General features: G+C 44.6%; 1 protein-coding gene across 1 annotated transcript in view; it reads right to left on the bottom strand.

Annotated features, from left to right (window-relative positions):
• LOC109937756 overlaps positions 1–21,139 on the bottom strand; it is a 57,993-nt gene that overhangs the window by 26,058 nt on the left and 10,796 nt on the right. Inside the window, exon 4 of the mRNA XM_048610504.1 lies at positions 20,240–20,763. Coding sequence (XP_048466461.1) covers positions 20,240–20,763 — 524 coding nt within the window. The remainder of the gene's footprint in view (positions 1–20,239; positions 20,764–21,139) is intronic.

Genomic DNA, 21,139 nt, shown 5'->3' with positions numbered 1-21,139 from the left:
CATGTTTTAAGAGTTGCATTATCTATCAAATGGACATGTTATTAATCACATTTACAAGGATGCTGCCAGGGTTGGAGAGTTTAAGCAATAAGTAGAAGCTGAATAGACTGGGGCTATTTTCCCTGGAGCGTCAGAGGCTGAGGGGTGACATTATAGAAGTTTATAAAATCATGAGGGTCATGGATATGTTGAATAGCCAAATTCTTTTCCTCAGGGTAGGGAAGTCCAAAACTAGAGGGCATAGGTTTAAGGTGAGAGGGGAAAGATTTAAAAGAATTCTGAAGGGTCACTTTTTCACGCAGAAGGTGGTGCATGTATGGAATGAGCTGCCAGAGGAAGTGGTGGAGGATGGTACAATTACAACATTTAAAAGGCATCTGGATGGGTATATGAATTGGAAGGGCTTAGAGGGATACAGGCCAAATACTGGCAAATGAGACTTGGTTTATTTAGGATACCTGGTCGGCGTGGGCGAGTTGGACCAAAGGGTCTGTTTTTGTGTTGTACTGCTCTATAACTCTATGTATGACTCTATGACATACGATATTATTAAAAATCCTGATGAATAAGAGGCACACTCTGTCAAGGCTTTTTGTCTTGCACTCACCAGGACAATTTGCAAGGAATGCTGATGTAAAGTGAAAGCGACATTTATAATGTATGAAGAGAATGCTGATTAGTTAGCATGTGGAATCTGATTAATTGAAGTGTTTCCATGGAGAATACACTAGTTAGATATTACCTCCCAAGCTTAAACTTTTAAACCAAACAGGATTTACTTGAAATGTTTGGGTATTGACCTGGGTAGTAACCAGTGAATGGGTCGTGGCCTGTTTTGTTCGAAACAGGCAGTGTGTGTGTATATTGAGAGATAGCAAGAACTGCAGATGCTGGAGTCAGAGATAACACAGTTTGGAGCTGGAGGAACACAGCAGGACAGGCAGCAATAAAGACAGAATCCCTCTTGTCCTCACATGCCACCCCACTAACTCCGTATGCAGCATATCGTTCTCGGCCACTTCCGCCACCTACAATCCAACCCCACAACCTAAGATACATTTCCCTCCCCGACCCTATCTGCCTTCCGTAGGGACCACTCTCTCTGTGACTCCCTCGTCCGTTCCACACTCCCAACTAACCCCACCACCCCCACACCTTTCCCTGCAACCGCAGGAAGTGCTACACCTGCCCCTACACCTCCCCCCTCACCTCCTCTACGTCAGTGAGACCAAGCGGAGGCTCAGAGACCATTTTGTGGAGCACCTGCGCTCTGTATGCAACAAAAGACAACACCTTCCGGTCGCGAACCATTTTAACTCCCCCTCCCACTCCCTGGGCAACATGCCCATCCTGGGCCTCCTCCAGTGTCACAATGATGCCACCTGGAAACTGGAGGAGCAGCACCTCATATTCCACTTCGGGAGCCTACAGCCCAATGGCCTAAATGCAGACTTTACCAGTTCCAAAATCTCCCCACCCCTGGCCTCATTACATGTTCAAGCCTCCCCCCCATCCCCACCTCCTTGACCTGATACAACCTGCCCATCTACTATCACATTTATCTGCCCCACCCATTCCACTGACCAATCCTCACCACTCCCCACCTGCATTCACATATCACCATCCCACCTACCTTCCCCAGCCCCATCCCTCTTCTCTCTATTTATTTCTCAGCTTCCTTCCCCCTCCCCATTTCTGAAGAAGGATCCCGACTCAAAACATCAACTTTCCTGCTCCTCTGATGCTGCCTGGCCTGCTGTGTTCCTCCAGCTGCACACACAGTGCTAAATGTGTGTGTACATGTTCATTCTGACTGCAAAGAGCAGGGCTCTTTGTATTCATGTATGTAACTCCATACACACAAGTGTGAGTACAATTGACGATCCCAATTTGTCAATGTAATTCTTCACTATGGATTACATTGCAAATATTGTCCAAATGTGAATTCACACATAACATTGAACATTATTCCAGCTCTACTCACACATCGACTCCTCAGACACAGAAATAGACACTGTTCAAATGCAGCAGCACCTGGATAATACCCAGTTTTGAATGAGATGCAACATTTATGCTATACAAGTGGCAGGCAATGACCATTTCCAAAGAAAATCTAACCATTGCCACTTCAATGGCATTGGCATTGCTGAATCCCCCACTATCAATATCCTGGGGGTTACCATTGACCAGAAATTAAACTGAACTTGCAATAAAAGTGCTATAGCTACAAGACCAGGTCAGAGGCTAGGAATCCTGCAGCAAGTAACTCACCTCCAAAGTCCGTCCATTGTCTACAAAGCACAAGTGTGATGGAACGCTCCCCATTTTCCTGGATGAATTCAACTCCAACAACACTCCAGAAGCTTGACATCATCCAGGACAAAGCAATCTGATTGATTGGCACCACATCCACAAGCATTCACTCCCTCCAGCGCTGACACTCAGTAGCAGCAGCGTGTACTATCTACAAGATGCACTGCAGAAGTTCACCAAGGCATCTTAGTCAGCACCTTACAAACCCAAGACCACTTCCATCTAGACGGACAACGGCAGCAGATACATGGGAACAGCACCATCTGCAAGGTCCCCTCTAAGCCTGACTGGGAAATACATTGCCGTTCCTTCACTGTTGCTGGGTCAAAGTCCTGGAATTCCCTCTCTAAGGGCATCGTGGGTCAACCCACAGCACATGGACTGCAGCAGATTAAGAGGACAGTTGCCCACCACCTTTTCAAGGGCTGCAAGGGACGGGCAATGTTAGCACAGTCAGTAACACCCATATGAATGAATTTTTAAAATTTCTATTCTCCCTTCCCACAACCCATTTTTCAGTACATCAGTTACATGATTGGTGCTGCTTCCTGCTCTCATCTGGAATTGGAAAAATTCATAAGTTTTCCTTTCAGTTTCCATCATTCTCTCACCTCTACCTGGTTCATCTCTGACCCTTCCATGCCTTGACTTCTTTGTGCCCATTTCTGGGGGTAGTCTGCCCACCAATATCCATTGAATTGGACAGTTACCTCAATTACACTTCCTCACACCTTGCTTCCTGTAAGGACACAATTCCATTCTCCCACTTTCTCTGACACATCTGTTCTGATGCTGCCAATGTCCTTCCAACATGCCTTTTTTTCCCTCAAACAAAGCTGCCACCTCTCCCCACGACAACTGACAGGGCATTCAGCCAAACCATCTCCTGCACTTTTGCCCTCATCTCATCCCCTCCCTCCCAGAATAACAACAGGGTTCCCCTCATATTCACTTCCCACCCACCAGTCTCCACATTCGAAGGATCATCCTGTGCTAGTTTCACCACCTCCAGCCAGGATGACACATACAAATGCATCTTCTCCTCCAAACTCAATAAACTGCAGGTACCGTTCCTTCCGCCACACCCTGGTCCACACCTCCAAATAATTTCTCATAATGTACCCTTTGAGGCATGAACCCAACAATTCATGCATAATTATTAGCAAGCAATGCATTCCCTTCTGGTTTCTCCAGCCTCTGCCTGCACGGAACTTGAATGTCTGCTTAGCAGCTGGAAAAATTAGAGGAAATCAATCTTCTGCTACTAACATACCATTAACCCATTTACTCCTACTCTATGCCCCCTCTACTGATATTAGAACTACCTTTGATTTTCGCACCCTCATCACCTGTTCCACTTCCTCCATCTTCCCTTTGTCAATTTCAACAAAACCATCATTTTCCAGCTCCACTCAGTTCTAAAGAAGAGTCATATTGAACTCAAACATCAGCTCTATTTCTCTCTGAGCAGATGCTGCCATATCCGCTGACTTTCTCTGGCATTTTCGGTTTTTACTTCAGATTTCCTGCATCTGCAGTGTTTTGTTTTTACTGTAATGTTGGACACTGCATTTTGACCTCTGTAAGCGCAGAAACCAAAACAGAAATTGCTGGAAAAGCTCAGCAGGTCTGGCAGCATCTGTGGAGAGAAAGCAGAGTTAACATGTTGAGCTTCCTCAGAACTTATGGTAGCTCAGAAAATGTCAGTTTATATGCAGAAAATTGCGGGGGGCGGGGATAAGGAGTAAATGATAGGTGGGGATAGAGCCCAAAGAGAGAGAAGAACATTTGGACAAACAAAGGAGTGGATCACGATCCGACCATGAGGTTTATTAGCTGTTAATGGAAACTCACAATGGGTTGTGTGTAATAGCAGACTGGGTGATAACAAGGCCTGGGGTGTGGGGATTGGGGTAAGGACGTGGGAGAACTCAAGTTCTAAAATTATTGATCTTGATATTGAGTCCATAAGGCTACAGGATCCCCAAGTGGAAAACGAGGTGTTGTTCTCCCAACTTGCGCTGAGCTTCCCCGGAGCACTGCAGCAAGCCTGAGATAGAGATGTTGGCCAGGGAACATGGTGGTGTTGAAGTGGCAGGTAACTGGAATCTCAGAGTCTTTTTTGCAGACAGAATGTAGGAGTTCCGCGAAGCAGTCAGTCAGTCTGTCTACGCTTCATTTCCCCAATGTAGAGGAGATCTGTAAGCTCAGGCTGGTTGTGGCACATTCAATGCCTTGTTTGCTGTGAACAATCAGAGGAACATGTTGTATGATATGATCCGCCAGGCTTTGAGGTGTACAGTCTACACACCTGGCATCATATGGGATCTTAAATTCATAGACCTCATTCTGCAGTTGTGTGATAGGCAGAACATCTGTTTGATTTAATGGCAGGGTCATTTGAGATAAAGGGGACAATTATCACGTCGAAAAATGATGGCCTTAGGCCTGTTCTTGTATGAGAAATAATCTAACCAGGATTGCTTTGACGTGCCCTATCAAGTACAGTGAACGAATAGCTTGGACCTTATTGACAAGGTTGCAAATAAGGCCAATCCTAAAGCCAGGGAACTGTAGGAATCCCAATGTGCCCGTGGAGCAGTAAAGGCGCATTTGCAGTCGACAGTAGCAGAGGCCTCTACCCCCTCCCTTACACCAGGTTCCCACACACCACCTGAGTTCCCAACTCAGGCATTGAGAAAAGGGAGTTTATTTGACTGTTCCATGTCAAAACAGACTTTGAGCATGAGGTGGAACCCATTAAGACAATACTCAAATTCTATTTCTACCATATAAATATTATAAAAGATCCTTTGTGAATAAATAGCGTTAAATATTTAGCATCCGGGTGTCTGTCATGTTAAACCATTCAAACCTGTCACTCCCAGTGTATGACACATTGTGAAACAAACTACCAGGATTGACTCAGATAATTGAAGACCTGATCATCAAAGATTCACTAGCAGTAAACCAAGCGATCCAGTGATTCCTCTTTTTCCCAAATCAACAAATACTTAAAAAAGCTGTCCAATCACTGCTTCAGATAGTTCCTTCTATTCAGGGACATCACTACCAAACAGGTCAGTGATTGGTTAGCTGCAATGTTTGTGGACCAACCATTGAAGTGGTTTATTATTTGTGGGTTAGAGGTCTCATGTCTCTGAGGACCTAGAGCTCGAATTGGGATTTGATGCTGGAGACTTTCTGACTAACTTCATTTCTCTCCTTGGCAACGGACTGGCATTAAGCTTATTTGCTCACATCCTCAGCATCATCATTGACACTGAGAGGTGCTTCTGATCTCATATCTGTGCCATCACCAAGAACACTTATGTCCATTGGCAACAATTCATTTTGCCCCCATTTCAGTGGGATTCAGGCATTTCTGTGCCAGTATTTGTTTCCCATCCCAAATTGCCCTTAAGAAGGTGGTGGTGAGCTGCTTTCTTCAACTGCTGAAGTCCATGTGCTGTAGCTGGACCCACAATGCCCTTAGGGAGGGAATTCAGGATTTTGACCCAGCAACATTGAAGGACAGCGATATATTTCCTAGTCAGGGTAACTTGCAAGTGGTGCTGTTGCAGTGTATCTGCTGCCCTTGTCCTTCTAAATAGAAGTGGTTCTGGGATTGGCTGCCTGAGGATCTTTGTTGAATTTCTGCAGTGCATCTTGTAGATAGTACACACTGCTGCTACTGAGCGTCAGTGGTGGAGGGAGTGGATGCTTGTGGATGTGGTGCCCTGGAGGAACCCAAACTGGGCATCACTGAGCAGGTTATTGCTGAGCAGGTGCTGCTTGATAGCGCTGTTGATGACACCTTCCATCACTTTACTGATGATCGAGAGTAGACTGATGGGGCGGTAATTGGCCGGTTTGGGTTTGTCCTGCTTTTTGTGTACAGGATATACTTGGGAAAGTTTCCACATTGCCGGGTAGATACCACTGTTGTAACTGTACTGGAACAGCTTGGCTAGGGGAGCAGCAAGTTGGGACAGGTCATATCCAGGGATGGTGATGGTGGTGTCTGGAACATTGTCTGTAAGGTATGATTCTGTGAGTGTGACTATGACAGGCTGTTGCTTAACTAGTCTGAGACAGCTCTCCCAATTTTGTCACTAGCCTCCAGATGTTAGTGAGGATGGCTTTGCAGGGTCGACAGGGCTGTTTCAGCCGTTGTCTTTTCCGGTGCCTAGGTCGACGCCAGGTGATCCGTCCAGTTTCATTTCTTTGAGACTTTGTAGCGATTGCAACTGAATTGCTTGCTAGGCCATTTCAGAGGGCAGTTGAGAGTCAACCACATCATCGTTATTTTGATGTAAGTTGTGGGTCAGTAGGTATCACCTGCACCTCTGAGTCAGAAAGATCTGGGTTCAATTCCCACTCTTGAGCACAGAGGAAGTGCTGTACTGTCAGAAACACCATTGCTCAGGTAGATATAAGTAATGCCTTCACATCATTTAAAGGGCAGGAGGGCCTTCCCATTGACTTGGCCAATATTTATCCCTCAACCAATTAAATCAACTGGTACTTAATGCATTGCTGTTCAAGGGATCTTGTCTTCATTGGTTCGGTTTCTACAGCTGCCGACATTACAACTGTAACTCCGCTTTAGAAGTCCACATGAACTTTTTTGGACTTCCAGGATTGTGAAAGGCACTTTACAAATGCACTTCCTCTCTTTTCTTTCCTTTACTGATTTGCACCTAGCGATTTCCCTCCCTAACAGCATTGTGGGTCAACATACAACACATCAACTGCAGCGGTTCAAAAATACACCTTCTCAAGGGGCAACTAGGGACGACCATTAAATGCTGGCTCAGCCAGTGACGTCCATGTCCCAAAAATGAATTTTAAAAACTCTGTGTTTTACTTCAGCTGGAATTGCTGGCTTGTGATTTTCGTGGAAAATGTTCCATTTGGGCTAAATGTTGAAGAGTAAAACTGTTGTCTCTCTCTAGCTCACAGATACCAGTGTGGTCTTGACTGGTCATGGACCAGGTCTGGTCTTTTTAGGAGGTGAACCAATCCATCTCTGTCGCAAAATTACCATCAGTGTATTGTGGCAAAGTCAAAAATTGCCCATGACTATCAAAGCAAAACAGTTCTGGGTTCAGGACTGGGGTTTTATTTCGGGCATCTTCCTTGCTGACTACAGATCAGGCCCCACTACTGTCACACTTTAGCCTGCCTGTGGCCAGGCAAAACAGGTCACAAGCAGTGCTCCAAGCTGCCCCTCCCGTTCAGAAACAAACTTGTGTTCAGATTTGCAACGGTACAAGTACTTTCACCAGCTACAATGCTGCAACATAAAAGGCCTGCAAACAAGTTAATCTTCACATCAGGTTGGGCCAGTGGTACAGGTTTCACACTTATTCCGGGACTTCCCCGTCTTTCACACAAAGACAGCTATTTAGAAAGCTGACATTACTGTCAATAAAGTATCAGGAAGCAGTTTGGATTCACATTAGCATCTTTTCATTTCCGCTCCCCCCCCACTTTTGAGAGTCAGAGTGTGACAGTTCTAGCTCCCTCCACTCACAGATTGTGCTGATTCATCAGGAGGACTGATGCTAGAGTCTCTACTCTAACTTCAACACCAGGTTCACATTCATTCCTCTGGTTAATCTGCTGGATGCAAGTCAGTCTCTAGCCCTTTGACCCGATCCAATCCTCGGATTGTGTCATAAAGTGAGGACTAGATATTTAAGAGCAATTTATAATGTTCAGGACCGATTGCACAAGGAGGTATATGTATTGAAACAGGATTCTACTTATTTGTCAATATTTTTATTGACAACGTTACACCCTGGGAGGTTTTACTATATTAAAGACACTGTATAAATCCAAGGAGATAGCAAGAACTGCAGATACTGGAGTCAGAGTCGATACAGTGTGGAGCTGGAGGTACACAGCAGGGTCCCGACCCGAAAAATCAACTCCCCTGCTCCTCTGATGCTGTCTGACCTGCTGTGTTCCTCCTGCTCCACACTGTACCGACTGTAAAAATACAAATTGTCAATAGAGTTTCTTTGACACCTTTCTCCTTACTAATTTGTTCATGGGATGTGGCATAGCTGACTAAGCCAGCATTTATTGCCTGTGCCTGCTTGCCCTGGAGAAGGTCGTGGTGAGCTGCCTTTTTGAACAGCTGCAGTCTGTTTGGTGTAAGAACACATGCAAGGCTATTAGGGAGGGAGTTTCAGGATTTTGACCCAACTATTATGGCTGTACAGGACATTGATTAGGCGCTTTCAGAATATTGTGTTCAGTTCTGGTCTCCCTGCTATAGGAAAGATGTTGTGAAACTTGAAAGTGTTCAGAAAAAAATCAACAGAGATATTGCCAAAGTTAGAGAATTTGAGCCATAGGGAGAGGCTGAATAGGCTGGGGTTATTTTCCCTGGAGCGTAGGAGGCTGAGGGGTGAGCTTATAGAGGTTTATAAAATCATGAGGGGCATGGTTAGGATGACTAGCCAAGGTCTTTTCCCCAGGGTAGGGGAGTCCAAAACTAGAGGGCATAGGTTTAAGGTGAGAGGGGAAAGATTTAAAAGGGACCTAAGGGGCAATGTTTTCATGCAGAGGGTGGTGCGTGCATGGAATGAACTGCCAGAGGAAGTGGTGGAGATGGAAGGATATATGAAAAGAAAGGGTTTAGAGGGATATGGGCCAAATGCTGGCAAATGGGACTAGATTAATTTCGAATATCTGGTCAGCATGGACAAGTTGGACCAAAGGGTCTGTTTCCATGCTGTATATCTCTATGACTGTATGACTCTGTAACTGTGAAGGAATGTGCTTCAGTTCCAAGTCAGAGTGGAGTATGATTAGGAACATTAAAATTCCCTATTTCTTTTTGATCCATGCCGTCACATCGACTACGAACTACTTGTAGCTTGCAGTTTGATAATTTGCTGCCACCAATCTTCCTTTCTATCCCTCAGAGCCTGTCTAATTATCACTTGCTTAGCATAGACTGCTGGTGAGTCTTAACAAGAAGAAGCACTCATCTTACATAACAAGTTGTCGTTTACAGCATAACAGCAATTCGTACACATCATATGAACTAATTTGATATAATTACTGAAGAGATGACATAAATAAAACAAAAACTGCGAATGCTGAAGATCTGAAACAAAAGTAGAAATTGCTGGAGAAACTCAGCAGGTCTGGCAGCAACTGTGGAGAGAGAAACAGAGTTAACATTTCAAATTTTCAGAAAGAAGGAACATAGACTTGAAACATTAACTTTTTTTTCTCCTCTTTTCCTGCCAGACTGGCTGTGTTTCTCCAGCAATTCCTGTTTTTGCAAGAGATGACATGTTTGTCTTCATTAGGACCTCATACAAGACTGCCCAATTCTGATCCCAAAGTCTGTGTGATATCATCAGATCAGGTGGAGCTTAATGCAATTTCACATTAACTCTTTCTCAGCCATTACCTTATACAACACCCAACCTCCTGTATAACAATTTTGAGTCAAATGTCAGCGTTTATAATCGGGAAGGACGCGATTCATACAAACACAAAAAAGTGCAATCCATCCAATTGGCTCATGCAAAGAGAAAGTGGCTCTCATTAGTCAGTGACAGAAACCAGCAGCCAGTCGCAAAGGTAATGCTTCAGGAAGTATGTGTTTAAAAAGGTTCTTCCGAGATTTCAATAACTTGTTTTTTATAAAAAAACAAATGCACTTCCTTCAAAGTCATCTGGTTTGCTGGCCAAGGGAATATACACTACATCCTCAATGTGTCTGAGTCCAGACCCCAGGCAACCATCATGGGCTATCATTACAAGTAGAGCAGCAAACTCAATTCCTGAGGAACATTTATTGAATTGAATTGAATTAGCTTTGTTGTCACATGTACTCACATGAGTGCAGTGAAAAGTTTACATGTCGCCAATTACGATGCCATCTTCAGTACAAGGCATCTGGGTACAGTTTCTTCAGTACAAGTCATAGGAAAAAAATTAGAAAATTAAAGAAATAAAAAGTCCAGCATTACAGATCATAGGAATAAATTAGAAAGTGGAGAAATAAAAAGTTTCAGAACAGCAGTCCTTGCAACCCAATCCACGCCAGGCCTTGACTCCAGTCTGCACCGGGCCTCACCTCAAGGCTCCTGAGGCTGGGAGACCGTCTCAGCTCAAGGCTGGACATTCATGCTGTTTATACAAAAAAGGCAGCTTTGAGAGAGAACAAGGCAGTGAAGTGCAGAGAGAGATAAGGTAAGGAGGGAAAGCAGTGAAGGAGCAGAACTCTGCACGAGCTGAAACTGAACGAGAAAGTAATGGGGGTGTGAGTGAAGGGGAGATGCCAATTGGGTGGATTGCAGCACCAGGCTACAAAGTGCAAGTGTTGGGGGGGTGGTGGGTGGGATGAGTAAATAAGGTCAGAGGCTAAAAGAGTTTACAATGAGGAAATTTAACTGCAAGAGAACCTGTACAAATGTTGGAGATGTAAAATAGAAAAGGCATTGGGAATTAGATTATTGTGGGAAAAAGAAGAAAGGCTTTGATTTATACAGTGCTTTTCATGACCACTGGACATCTGCCACGGCACAATGGTGGCTCAGTGGTTAGCACTGCTCCCTTAGCACAATTGACCCAGCTTTGATTCCAGCCTCAGGTGACTGTCTGTGTGGAATTTGCATTTTCTCCCGTTGTCTGCGTGGGTTTTCTCTGGGTGCTCTGGTTTCCTTCCAGAGTCCAAACATGTGCGGGTTAGGGTGGACTGGCCATTGGAAATGCTGGGTTACAGGGATAGGGTAGGGGGTGGAGTGGTCTTCAGAGGGTCACTATGGACCCGACAGGCCGAATGGCCTGCTTCCACACTTTAGAATGTCTATAATTTTGATGCAGCTTACAGCTAACGAACTGTTCTTTGTTGATGTAGTCCCTGCTCTAATGTAGGAGACACAATGTGATATGCATTAGGCAAAATCATGGTTTCTGCAGGGACCAACCACTGTGGGAGTGGGGTTGTTGGATCTACCCCTCTCTGCATTCCAGCACTCAGCTGCTTGGACCCACACATCAAATCCCTCTCCTCCCAGACCCCAACCTCCCTACAGACTGAACCCTAACTTTCCCATCCTGCCCTTCACACCAGGCCCGAACCATCAGCGCCACCTCTCACTGACAAATGAGCAAATAGAAACCAGGCATAAGGACCAAACAGGTCGAGAAAAATAACGTGGAAAAGAAACAAGGTCCAGGCAACCTGAAGAAAGCTAATGGAGGAAGCAACACTGAGATCGGGAGTTGGGAGATGTGTCTTAGTCTGTGCCAATCCTTTTTGCAATGCCATACAATATGCTAACTTGAAAATTTCAATCATCCATTTATATTGATTAAAACCAACTTCTGATCTGTACCACCCACATCAAAACCTTTCCCTGCCTACTTACCATACCCTCATTTTTGCCAGTGCCTTCCTACACTATCATCAGTTAAAATCATTACAAGTCCATGTAAATCGAATGAAAACTCTCCCAGCAGAAAGAAAAAAGCAGACTTTGAGCCACTTGTTGAACAGACAACTCTTTGTCTACTCTGTGATTGGTGACTCAACAATTTCATTGCCACAAAAATAAACCCAAAGAACTGAGGTTACTGGAATTCAGAAATGAAAACAGAAAAATGCTGGAAAAGCACAGCAGGATCTGCGAAGAGAAATCAGAGAACATGTTCTGAGGAACGGTCACTAAACCCAAAACATTAGCTCTGCTTTCTCTCCACAGATGCTGCCAGACCTGCTGAGCTTTTCCAGCGTTTTCTGTTTTTGTTTCATTGCCACTGTTAGAGCCAGAAAGCCTGGGTTCAAGTCCCACCTGCTCCAGAAGTGTGTTACAGCATCTCTGAACTGAGTGATTAGAAAATATATATTCAGGCTTTATTGTAAATATTCTCATGGTCAAGGACAGCCAGCTATTTGCTGTTTTGGTATGTGGTTACAAAGTACCACAATTACGATTCAACTCCTTTATTTTGATCCACACATGCTGGTTTTTCAAAATGTTACAAATGAATGGGGACGCTGTGGCTCACATGTCACATTTCCTACATTTTAACATTTAAATTTCCATTATCCGACATGCACCAGGATTGGATGATGCTGGTTGGCCCACTGCAGTTCGTGATAATACTGGGAGTTGAATAGAGATTTATCTTGATCTAACCTGCAGCATGCAGAGGCCTGGAGACTTCCCACCTTTCACACAGTTGTTACAGAATGGGAGGAGGTCATTGGGCCCACCACATCTACACTGGCTGTCTGGGTATTTTGCCTCAGTGCCATTCTCTTGACGTTTCCCCACATCCTCACACACTATCTCTGTTTAAATGATCACCCCATGTCCTTGGAATGAACCAACTGAACCTGCCTCCACCAGATCTCATTCCAAACTCACTGTGTGAAGAAGCACTTTCTCTCACCTCACATTTACATGAATCTTTTCACCGTAAATACAGAGGGGGAAGAAAAATAATTAAGCTTTGAGCCTGTCCCTTTTTCATTCGCTTCAGACAGACATCAGTATTTTATATAGTAACAGAGCATTGGGAAGCGAGAGATTGGGTGGGAGAGGGATAGGGGCATTGGTGGTTGTGGTTGGTGTGATGCTGCATATCACAGATTTCACTGAATATATCATTGGCCCGTTTCTGCAATGTGAACGTGCTACACTTAAACACTCGCTGCTGGAAGAGCTGGTTTGATTCGGGCTGTGGTTATTTGCATCTTCCTCCCACCCCTGTCAGTTTCCAGGTTCCAAGTTTCCCCAAGAGATATTAGATCATTTCCTCCTCATTTCCTCTTTTCCCTTGGATGTTCCTACTTTCCCTGGTTCAACTTCAGGTTATCTTTCACCTCCATATTCTTTATATCTCAGCTTCCTCCTGTCTCCTTTCTTCGTTCTCCCTTCTACCACCATCCCCCTCTCCTGTCACCATCTCTTTCGCTCTTCACTATGCCCCATCTCCCACTGCCATCCCCTTCTGTCTTCACCATCCCCCTCTCTCTTCACCATCCCTCTCTCTCTTCACCATTCCCATCTCTCACTTCACTATCCCTCTCTCTCCTCTCACCCTCTCCCAATACCAACTCCCTCTCCTCTTGGAATCCCCAATGAACCATAAAGTAAATGCTTAAAAAACAATCCTTTCACTCTCAGCTACAGGAACATTTTAGTTTGGATCCAGTTTCTGGTGTTGTGTGAGTGATCATGACACCAGTTTTAACCAGTTCTGACCAATATTGCGCTTAGGGTCTGACTCCGATATTTAACTGGGTCTTTCACCAGAAACATCACAGTTCCTGTGGATTCCCAGCAGGAGACCCCTGGGAATTAGCTCCATTTGCCAGGTTTAACCGGACACAAAGGCCACTGACATTTCGAAGCCATTGTTGGCCCTTTAATTACAGGCAAAAGAGGTAGGAAAAATAAATCAATCAATAAACTCGTTGTAAGAAAGTGTAAATTACTACATGTCAGAAGCAAATGAGACAGCAGTGAGTGCTGCGTGGAGATGGTTCAGGCTGATGTTTAAAAAGAGACTGTGGAGTCCACATTGACTCAACATCTATCAAATCTAGAGGGGCGACTGATTGAACTATTATGAAAAACAATATGTTTATTCACCCTTGTTCCCTCCAGGACATCTTGGTCCACTCCTCCTCCACTCTCAAAACACCACACCCCCCCCCCCCCACAATCACTTGCACCTTCCATGCAATCACAGAAGGTGTAACACTTACCTGTTTGCTTCCTCCCTCCTCACTATCCAAGGGCCCAAACACACCCTCCAGGTGAAGCAGTGATTTACCTGCATTTCACACAATCTAGTCTATAGTATTTGCTGCTCACAATGTGGTCTCCTCTACACTGGGGAGACAAAATGCGGACTGGGCGACTGCTTTGTGGAACACCTACGTTCTGTCTGCAAAAATGACCCTGAGCTTCCTGCTGCCTGTCACTTCAACACACCACCATGTTCCCTGGTCAACATCTCCCATGTCCTTACCCCCACCCCCACACACCAGGCCCTGTCATCACATGGGCTGCTTTCAGCACAGCAGCCCATTTTCACTACTCATTGTCGCAATTATCAGCTTTTCTTCCTCCCTGACTTACTATTATCAACCATTCCTTTGTCTGCCTAACTTTCTCTCTTTCTCTCTCTCTTGGTTCTGTCTCCACTTATCCCTCTGTCTTCGGCATATATACCAACATTCTCCTAGTCACAAACAGTTCTGAAGAAGGGTCACTGGCCTCGAAACGTTAACTCTGCTTTCTCTCCACAGACGCTGCCAGACCTGCTGAGTTTCTCCAGCACTTTCTGTTTCTGTTTTTAATCACCCTGCTTGGACACACCTTTGGGACAGTGGGACTTGAACCCTTCAGACTGTTACAGGTCATTGCACCAGAATCAACATTATAATAACTCATTTTTTTTCAGTATTCTCAATCTAATAGTGTCCAAGTCCGAGGAGATAATAATGGAATTAATACAGTGCTCTACTGGCCACTCCCTGAATGGGAGAGGCTTTTCTGGAATTCTCCAGGTCATAGGCGTGAGTTAACAGAAACAACCAGAGAGACTTGAAAATATCCTTTCCTCAAGGAAATCCTTAAGCAATGATCCTACAAGAGTTGTTGGATAATTATGGGACTGTAAAGGTAAATCTGGAATATTACTTCAAATTAAACAGTGGACGTGGAATTAAAGGGGAGGGGGCTTGTGATGCAGTGATCATATCCTTACTTAAGTCTTATCTGCACCAGAGGTGCATTTTCTGAACAGGTTGCATTATTGATAAGGGAGATGATCACAGCAGGAATGAGGGAGGGGTCCTAGAAAGGTTGTCAAATGAGACCATCTGGGTAGTGTTTAGAAATTAAAAAAAGGGTGATTGCTTTGCTGGGATTATACTTTAGACCTTCCAGCCGTCAGAGGGCAGATATGTAGGGAAATCACAAAAAGGTGTAACCTCGTGCTATAGAAAATCACCTTCGAAAATCACGTTTTAGGGAAATCGCTATATAACTGTACAGCAGAAAGTTTGTGTTATCCAAATTGCATCCACTATTCATCAATTGCATTACAGCCATTTTGTGTTAATGAAACATGTGTTATAGCAGAACTACCTGTAGTAGGGATTTCAGCTTTGCTAATGTAAATTGGGATCGCTTGGTGTTAAAGGATTCATGACGGAATTTTTAAAGTGCATCCAGGAGAGTTTTTTGTGCACAGTACATAGTAGATAGTCCTACTAGAGATGGGGCAGTGCTAGTCCTAATCCTAGGGAATGAAGCCGGTCAAGTGTTTGAAGTGTCAGTTAATGAGCATTTTGGGAATAGTGACCATAACTCTGTAAGTTTCAAAGTCATTACGGAAAAGAATAAGGATAGTGTAGAAGTTAATTGTCTAAATTGAGGGGAGGCCAATTTCAATACCATGAGACAGGATCTGGCAAACATGGACTGGGAGCAGCTACTTGCAGGTAAGTGTATATTTGGGGGAAATTGAGAGTCTTTTAAAAGTAGTACAGTGAGAGTTCAGGGCCAGTGTGTTCCTCTACGAGTGAAGTGCATGGGCAGGAAATCCAAAGACCCCTGGATGTCAAGCCATATGGAGAGTTTGGTAAAGAAAAATGAGGAAGCATATGTCTGGTACAGAGCATTAAAACCAGAGAGGCCCTTCAAAAGTATAGAGAGTGCAGGGGGTTGCTTAAAAAAGATATTAGGAGGGCAAAGAGGGGCCACAAAATAAATTTGGCAGATGGGACTAAGGAAAACCCCAAGGCAACTTTTAAATAGATTAAGGGTGAGAGGATTACCGGGAAAGAGTGGGGCCTATTAGAATGCAGATGATGAGGGTGAAGTCTTAAATGAATATTTCTCATCTATATTCACAAAGGAGAAGGACATAGAAGTTGGAATTTTCATTTGGGATGGTGAGGTTCTAGAGTTTGTTAGGATTAATAAGGAGGAGGCATTAGATGTTTTAGCTGGCAGAAAGGTGCGTAAATCCTGGGTGCTATGGGAGGCAAGGGAGGAGATTGCCCGAGCCATAGCAAAGATATTTAACACTTCAGTTTTGAAGAAGAGTGACTGGAATCAACTTAGCTTTAACTCTGCTTTCTCTCTACGGATATTGCCAGACCTGCTGAGTTTTCCCAGCAATTTCTGTCTTTTTGTTGTATTTAACACTACACTGACTGGAGGATAGCTAATGTGTTTCCTTTGTTCAAGTAGGGCAGCAGGGGTAGGCCAGATAATTACAGAGCAGTTAGTCTGACATCAGTGGTAGGGAAAAAAATGGAAAATTATTGGAAAAAAATTCCTGAGGATTAATCAACACTTGGAAAGTCAGAGATTGATCAGGGATAGTCAGCACAGATTTGTTAGAGGGAGATCCTGTCAGACTAACTTAGTTGAGTTTTTTGAAAAAGCGACTAAACACACTGATGAGGGTAATGCAGTTGATGTGGTTTACTTGGACTTCAGTAAGACCTTTAAAAAGGTCCCACATGCAAGACTGGTCCAAAAGGTAAGAGCCCATAGGATCTGAGGCAAGTTGGAAAACTGGATCCTTACATTGGCTTGCAAATAGGGGACAGAGGGTGATGGTGGAAGGTTATTTTTGTGATTGGAAGCCTGTTGCCAGCAGTGTATCACAAGGATCGGTGCTGGTGCCCTTGCTGTTTGTTATGTACATTGACGGTTTGATGCAAATGCAGAAGTAATCAATTAATATGTTTGCACATGACATGAGAATTGGTGGTGTTTTTGATAATGAGGAGGATGCTCTCAGGGTACAGTCTGATATTGATCAGCTGGTAAATTGGGCAGAGCAATGGTAGATGGATTTTAATCCTGATAAATGTGGGTGATGCATTTTGGGAGGTCTAATAAAGGAATGATATACACAATAAATGGTAGGTACCTAGGGAGTACAGAAGTACAACAAGACCTTGGAGTACATGTCCATATCCCTGAAGGTATCAGTGTAGGAAGATGGGGTGGTGAAGAAGGTATTTAGGATGCTTGCCTTCATCAGCTGTGGTGTAGAATATATGAGCAAGGACGTCTATTACAACTTTTTAAAACATTGGTTAGGCCACAGATGGAATACACTGTGCAGAAGGATGTGATTGCACTGGAGAAGGTGCAGAGGAGATTCCAGGATGATGCTGGGATGAAAAGTCTCAGTTATGACGAGAGACTGGATAGGTTGGGTTTGGTTTGCTTGGAGCAGAGGAAGCTGAAGAGGATCTGATCGAGGTATACAAAATTATGAGAGATGGGGACAGAATCTTTTCCTGATGGCAGGCGTGTCCAAGACTAGAGGACATAAGTCTAAGGTGAGGAGCACACGGGTTAGAGGAAGATCTGAGAAAAAAATGTGTTCACCCAGAGGGTGGTAGAAATATGGAAAGTGCTGCCTGAGAGCATGGTGCAGGCAGCTACTCTCACAACATTTAGAAGCATCTGGATGAGCACTTAAAATGCCAGGGCATAGAAGGCTATGGGCCAAGTGCAGTGAAATGGGATCAGTGTAGTTTGGTGTTTGTCAGAAGGCATAGGCACAGTGGGCTGAAGGACCTGTTTGTATGGCGTATGACTCTATGACTATGACTAAGATCAGGAACTTTGTCTTCACAGGAGGAACGATCAATGTGTGAAATAAACCTCAAGATAAAGGAATGGAGATGAAGACCCTGGAGTCATTTGTAAAATCATTGTCAATAATAACTGATCTACACATGCAAATAGCAGCATTTAGTGTTTGTGAATGATCTCACCTGGTGGGGGTTGAACGTATTCAGTTCATTTAAGTAAAGGGTGTCCTTTAATAAAGACACACAAGCTCTTAATCAACATGTTCAGTCCAGCTGATTCAGCTTGTGAAGCAGTTCTATAAAAAATACTGATATCGTTTTACCCAAAGAGCTGGTGAGTAATGAGTGAAGAGCTGTTTTCAGTAACCATGTAAGAAGCTTTCTGTGAGCTTTCTGCAGGATATGGGCTGGGTTCTGCTGTCAGTGCTAAAGGAATAACACTAGTCATTTCACTTTACTGACAGGTGACCTCTGACCCTTTCTTCCATGAAGACTTATTCTAATCTAGTGTGTGATCCAGATAGGCCCCTTCGCAAGGTGATCTGTAAACAGCAAGGGTCTTTTACCTATCAGATGGATGAATCCTCACTGTCTCACATAGGGCTGAAGGCTACACAAAAACAACCAGTTGGGCTCAGACATTAATGCTTTATGGGCAGAACTTTGGATTTGGAATAGGAAATGATTTTAAAAAAGCAGGACAGCTCATGGTCAGGATGTGTGTTGGACTCAATACAGCAGTGTGTAAATCTACAAGGTGCACTGCAAAGACTGGGGCGGCACGGTGGCTCAGTGGTTAGCCCTGCCAGGGACCTGGGTTCGATTCCACTCTCGGGCGACTGTCTGTGTGGAGTTTGCACATTCTCCCTGTGTCTGTGTGGGTTTCCTCCGGGTAGTCCAGTTTCCTCCCACAGTCCAAAAATGTGCAGGCTAGGTGGACTGGCCATGCTAAATTTCCCATAGTATCCAGGGATGTGTAGGTTAGGTGGGTTATGGGGGATGGGTCTGGGTGGGATGTTGTGAGGGTCAGTGTGGACTTGTTGGGCCGAAGGGCCTGTTTCCACACTGTAGGGATTCTATGACTCACCAAGGTTCCTTGGACAGCACGTTCCAAACCCTCTCACATCTAGAAGGACAAGAGCAGCAGGTCAAGACGGTGAGTGGCTTGTTCCCCTCCAAGCTACTCACCATCTTGACCTGGAGATATATCACCATTCCTTCAATATTGCTGGGTCAAAATCCTGGAACTCCATCACAGCACCACAATTGGTAGTCCTACACCTTATGGACTGTAGCAGTTCTTGAAGGTGATTCACAACTATCTTCTCAAAGGCAATTAAGGATGGGTAACATTGGTCTAGCCAGCATTGCCCACATCCCACAAACAAATTAAAGGAAAACACCGATTAGAGATGGTGAGGGAAGGATTGTCCAATGCTCTGTGTACCTCAGTGCCAATTCTCTACACATGCTGAGTGAGTGGTTTCTCCCCTTCTCCAAGTGTAAGTAGGTTGGCCCCATCGCCAATTTGTTCTCTCTTGCCTCCATCTAATTCCACCTCTGTGATATGACCCATTTCTGCCTCAGCCTATCTGAAATCTTCATTTATGCCTTTGTTAACTGCAGACTCAACCATTCCAATAGGCCCTGGACCAGTCTCTAAGGTTCAGTTATCTGTAGCTTCTCCAAAACTCTCATGCCCATGTTTAACTTTGCATCAAGTCCTGTTTCCCTTTCATCCCTGAACTTGCTGCTCTCCATTGTCTGTGATTAGCAATGCTTCTTCCCAGAACTGTCTCCTGTTTCTGCATTTCTCAATTCTGTATCTGTCCCAATCTATCTTTTCGATTTGGCTTAGCGGCAGAAGATTTTGTGTTTGAAATTCTAGAGGCTTGAGCACAAACATCTAAGCTGACAATCCAGTGCAGTCCTGAGTGAATGCTTCACTGTCAGAGATACTGGGCCCAGGCTGAGATATTTAATCAAGGCCCTGGCTGAGGAATTTAATCAAGGCCCTGTCTGCTCCCTCAGGTGGAGGCAAAAAATCCCAGGCTGGGAGGGGGAATAGCTGTTAATGGGGAGTGTTAGTGGCTAACAATGGGTGGATAAAACAAAGAGCCTGGTCAATTGCTGTTTATGGGAGCTTGCCAGGCACCAATGTGTTTCCTACATCACAACAACGACAACAATACAAATGTACTCCATGGTCTGCAAGATGCTTTGTGATGTTCTTGGGTGTGTGGGGGAGGGGTGCGAACAACACAATATAAATGTGAGTCTATCTTACTTCAGTGATTGACTTACCTTTGACAGTGCTGCGTGAAACGTGTCTCTGATTCACCTTGATGTTCGGTTTCTCTTTCAGCTCCTCTGATATGGGCGCTGATCTGGTTCTGGTTCTACTGCTGTTAGTTATGGTGCTGGCCGATGTTACACTGCCATGGGCCCGGCTCAGCTTCTGCGGGGGCTTCTTGGGCACACAGGTTCTCTTACAAGCTGCCGTCGGCCACTGCTTCCTTTTGTAGGACACGTCGTTGATGAGATCGTTCCAGCTGTAGTTCAAGATGTTCTCCAGGCCCCGGGGGAAGGGGATTCCAGCGATCTTGCAATGAAGAATCATTCCATCAATCTCGGTCAACAGGAAAGGGGTGGCAGCTTGCAGGTTCTCAAAATACTGCACATGCTCAACTTCATCCGCAAGCGAGGAAATGAAGACATTGAGCACACTGGCTCCTGAGCCGGGCCGGTTACGGGCCTGAGCAACATCCACTGCCTTTTGCTCAGTTAAAACTGCCGAGGCTGGCAAACGTTTTTTGGTCTTTTGTGGGCTGAAAGTAATGGCAGAGACAAATTGGTTAAAAAGTCAATTTATATCCCAGACCTTAAAACCAGCACCACCAACTGGTGCTTACAGCACAGATCTTCCAACTACCTCATTCACAGAGGCCACCTCCTATCTCTGCAAACCTCAGCAATGAAGCTTTCAACTCATCTTTTCTGGTTATAGTTAATTTATGGTGATGTGTGTGTCACTGGTTAGGCCAACATTTATTGTCCCTTCATCCACAACTGCCCAGAGAACCTGTGGGTTTGGAGTCATGTGTAGGCCAGGCCCACGATGGTAGATTTCATCCAATGATAGAATCCCTGACAGTGCAGGAAGAGGCCGTTTGGCCCATTGATCTGCACCGACCCTCCGAAGAA

Source organism: Rhincodon typus, chromosome 22 (assembly GCF_021869965.1).
Source record: "Rhincodon typus isolate 14 chromosome 22, sRhiTyp1.1, whole genome shotgun sequence".
Lineage (NCBI taxonomy): Eukaryota > Metazoa > Chordata > Chondrichthyes > Orectolobiformes > Rhincodontidae > Rhincodon > Rhincodon typus.
Note: the sequence above shows the minus strand (reverse complement) of the source record. Positions and strands in the feature narration are given on the sequence as shown.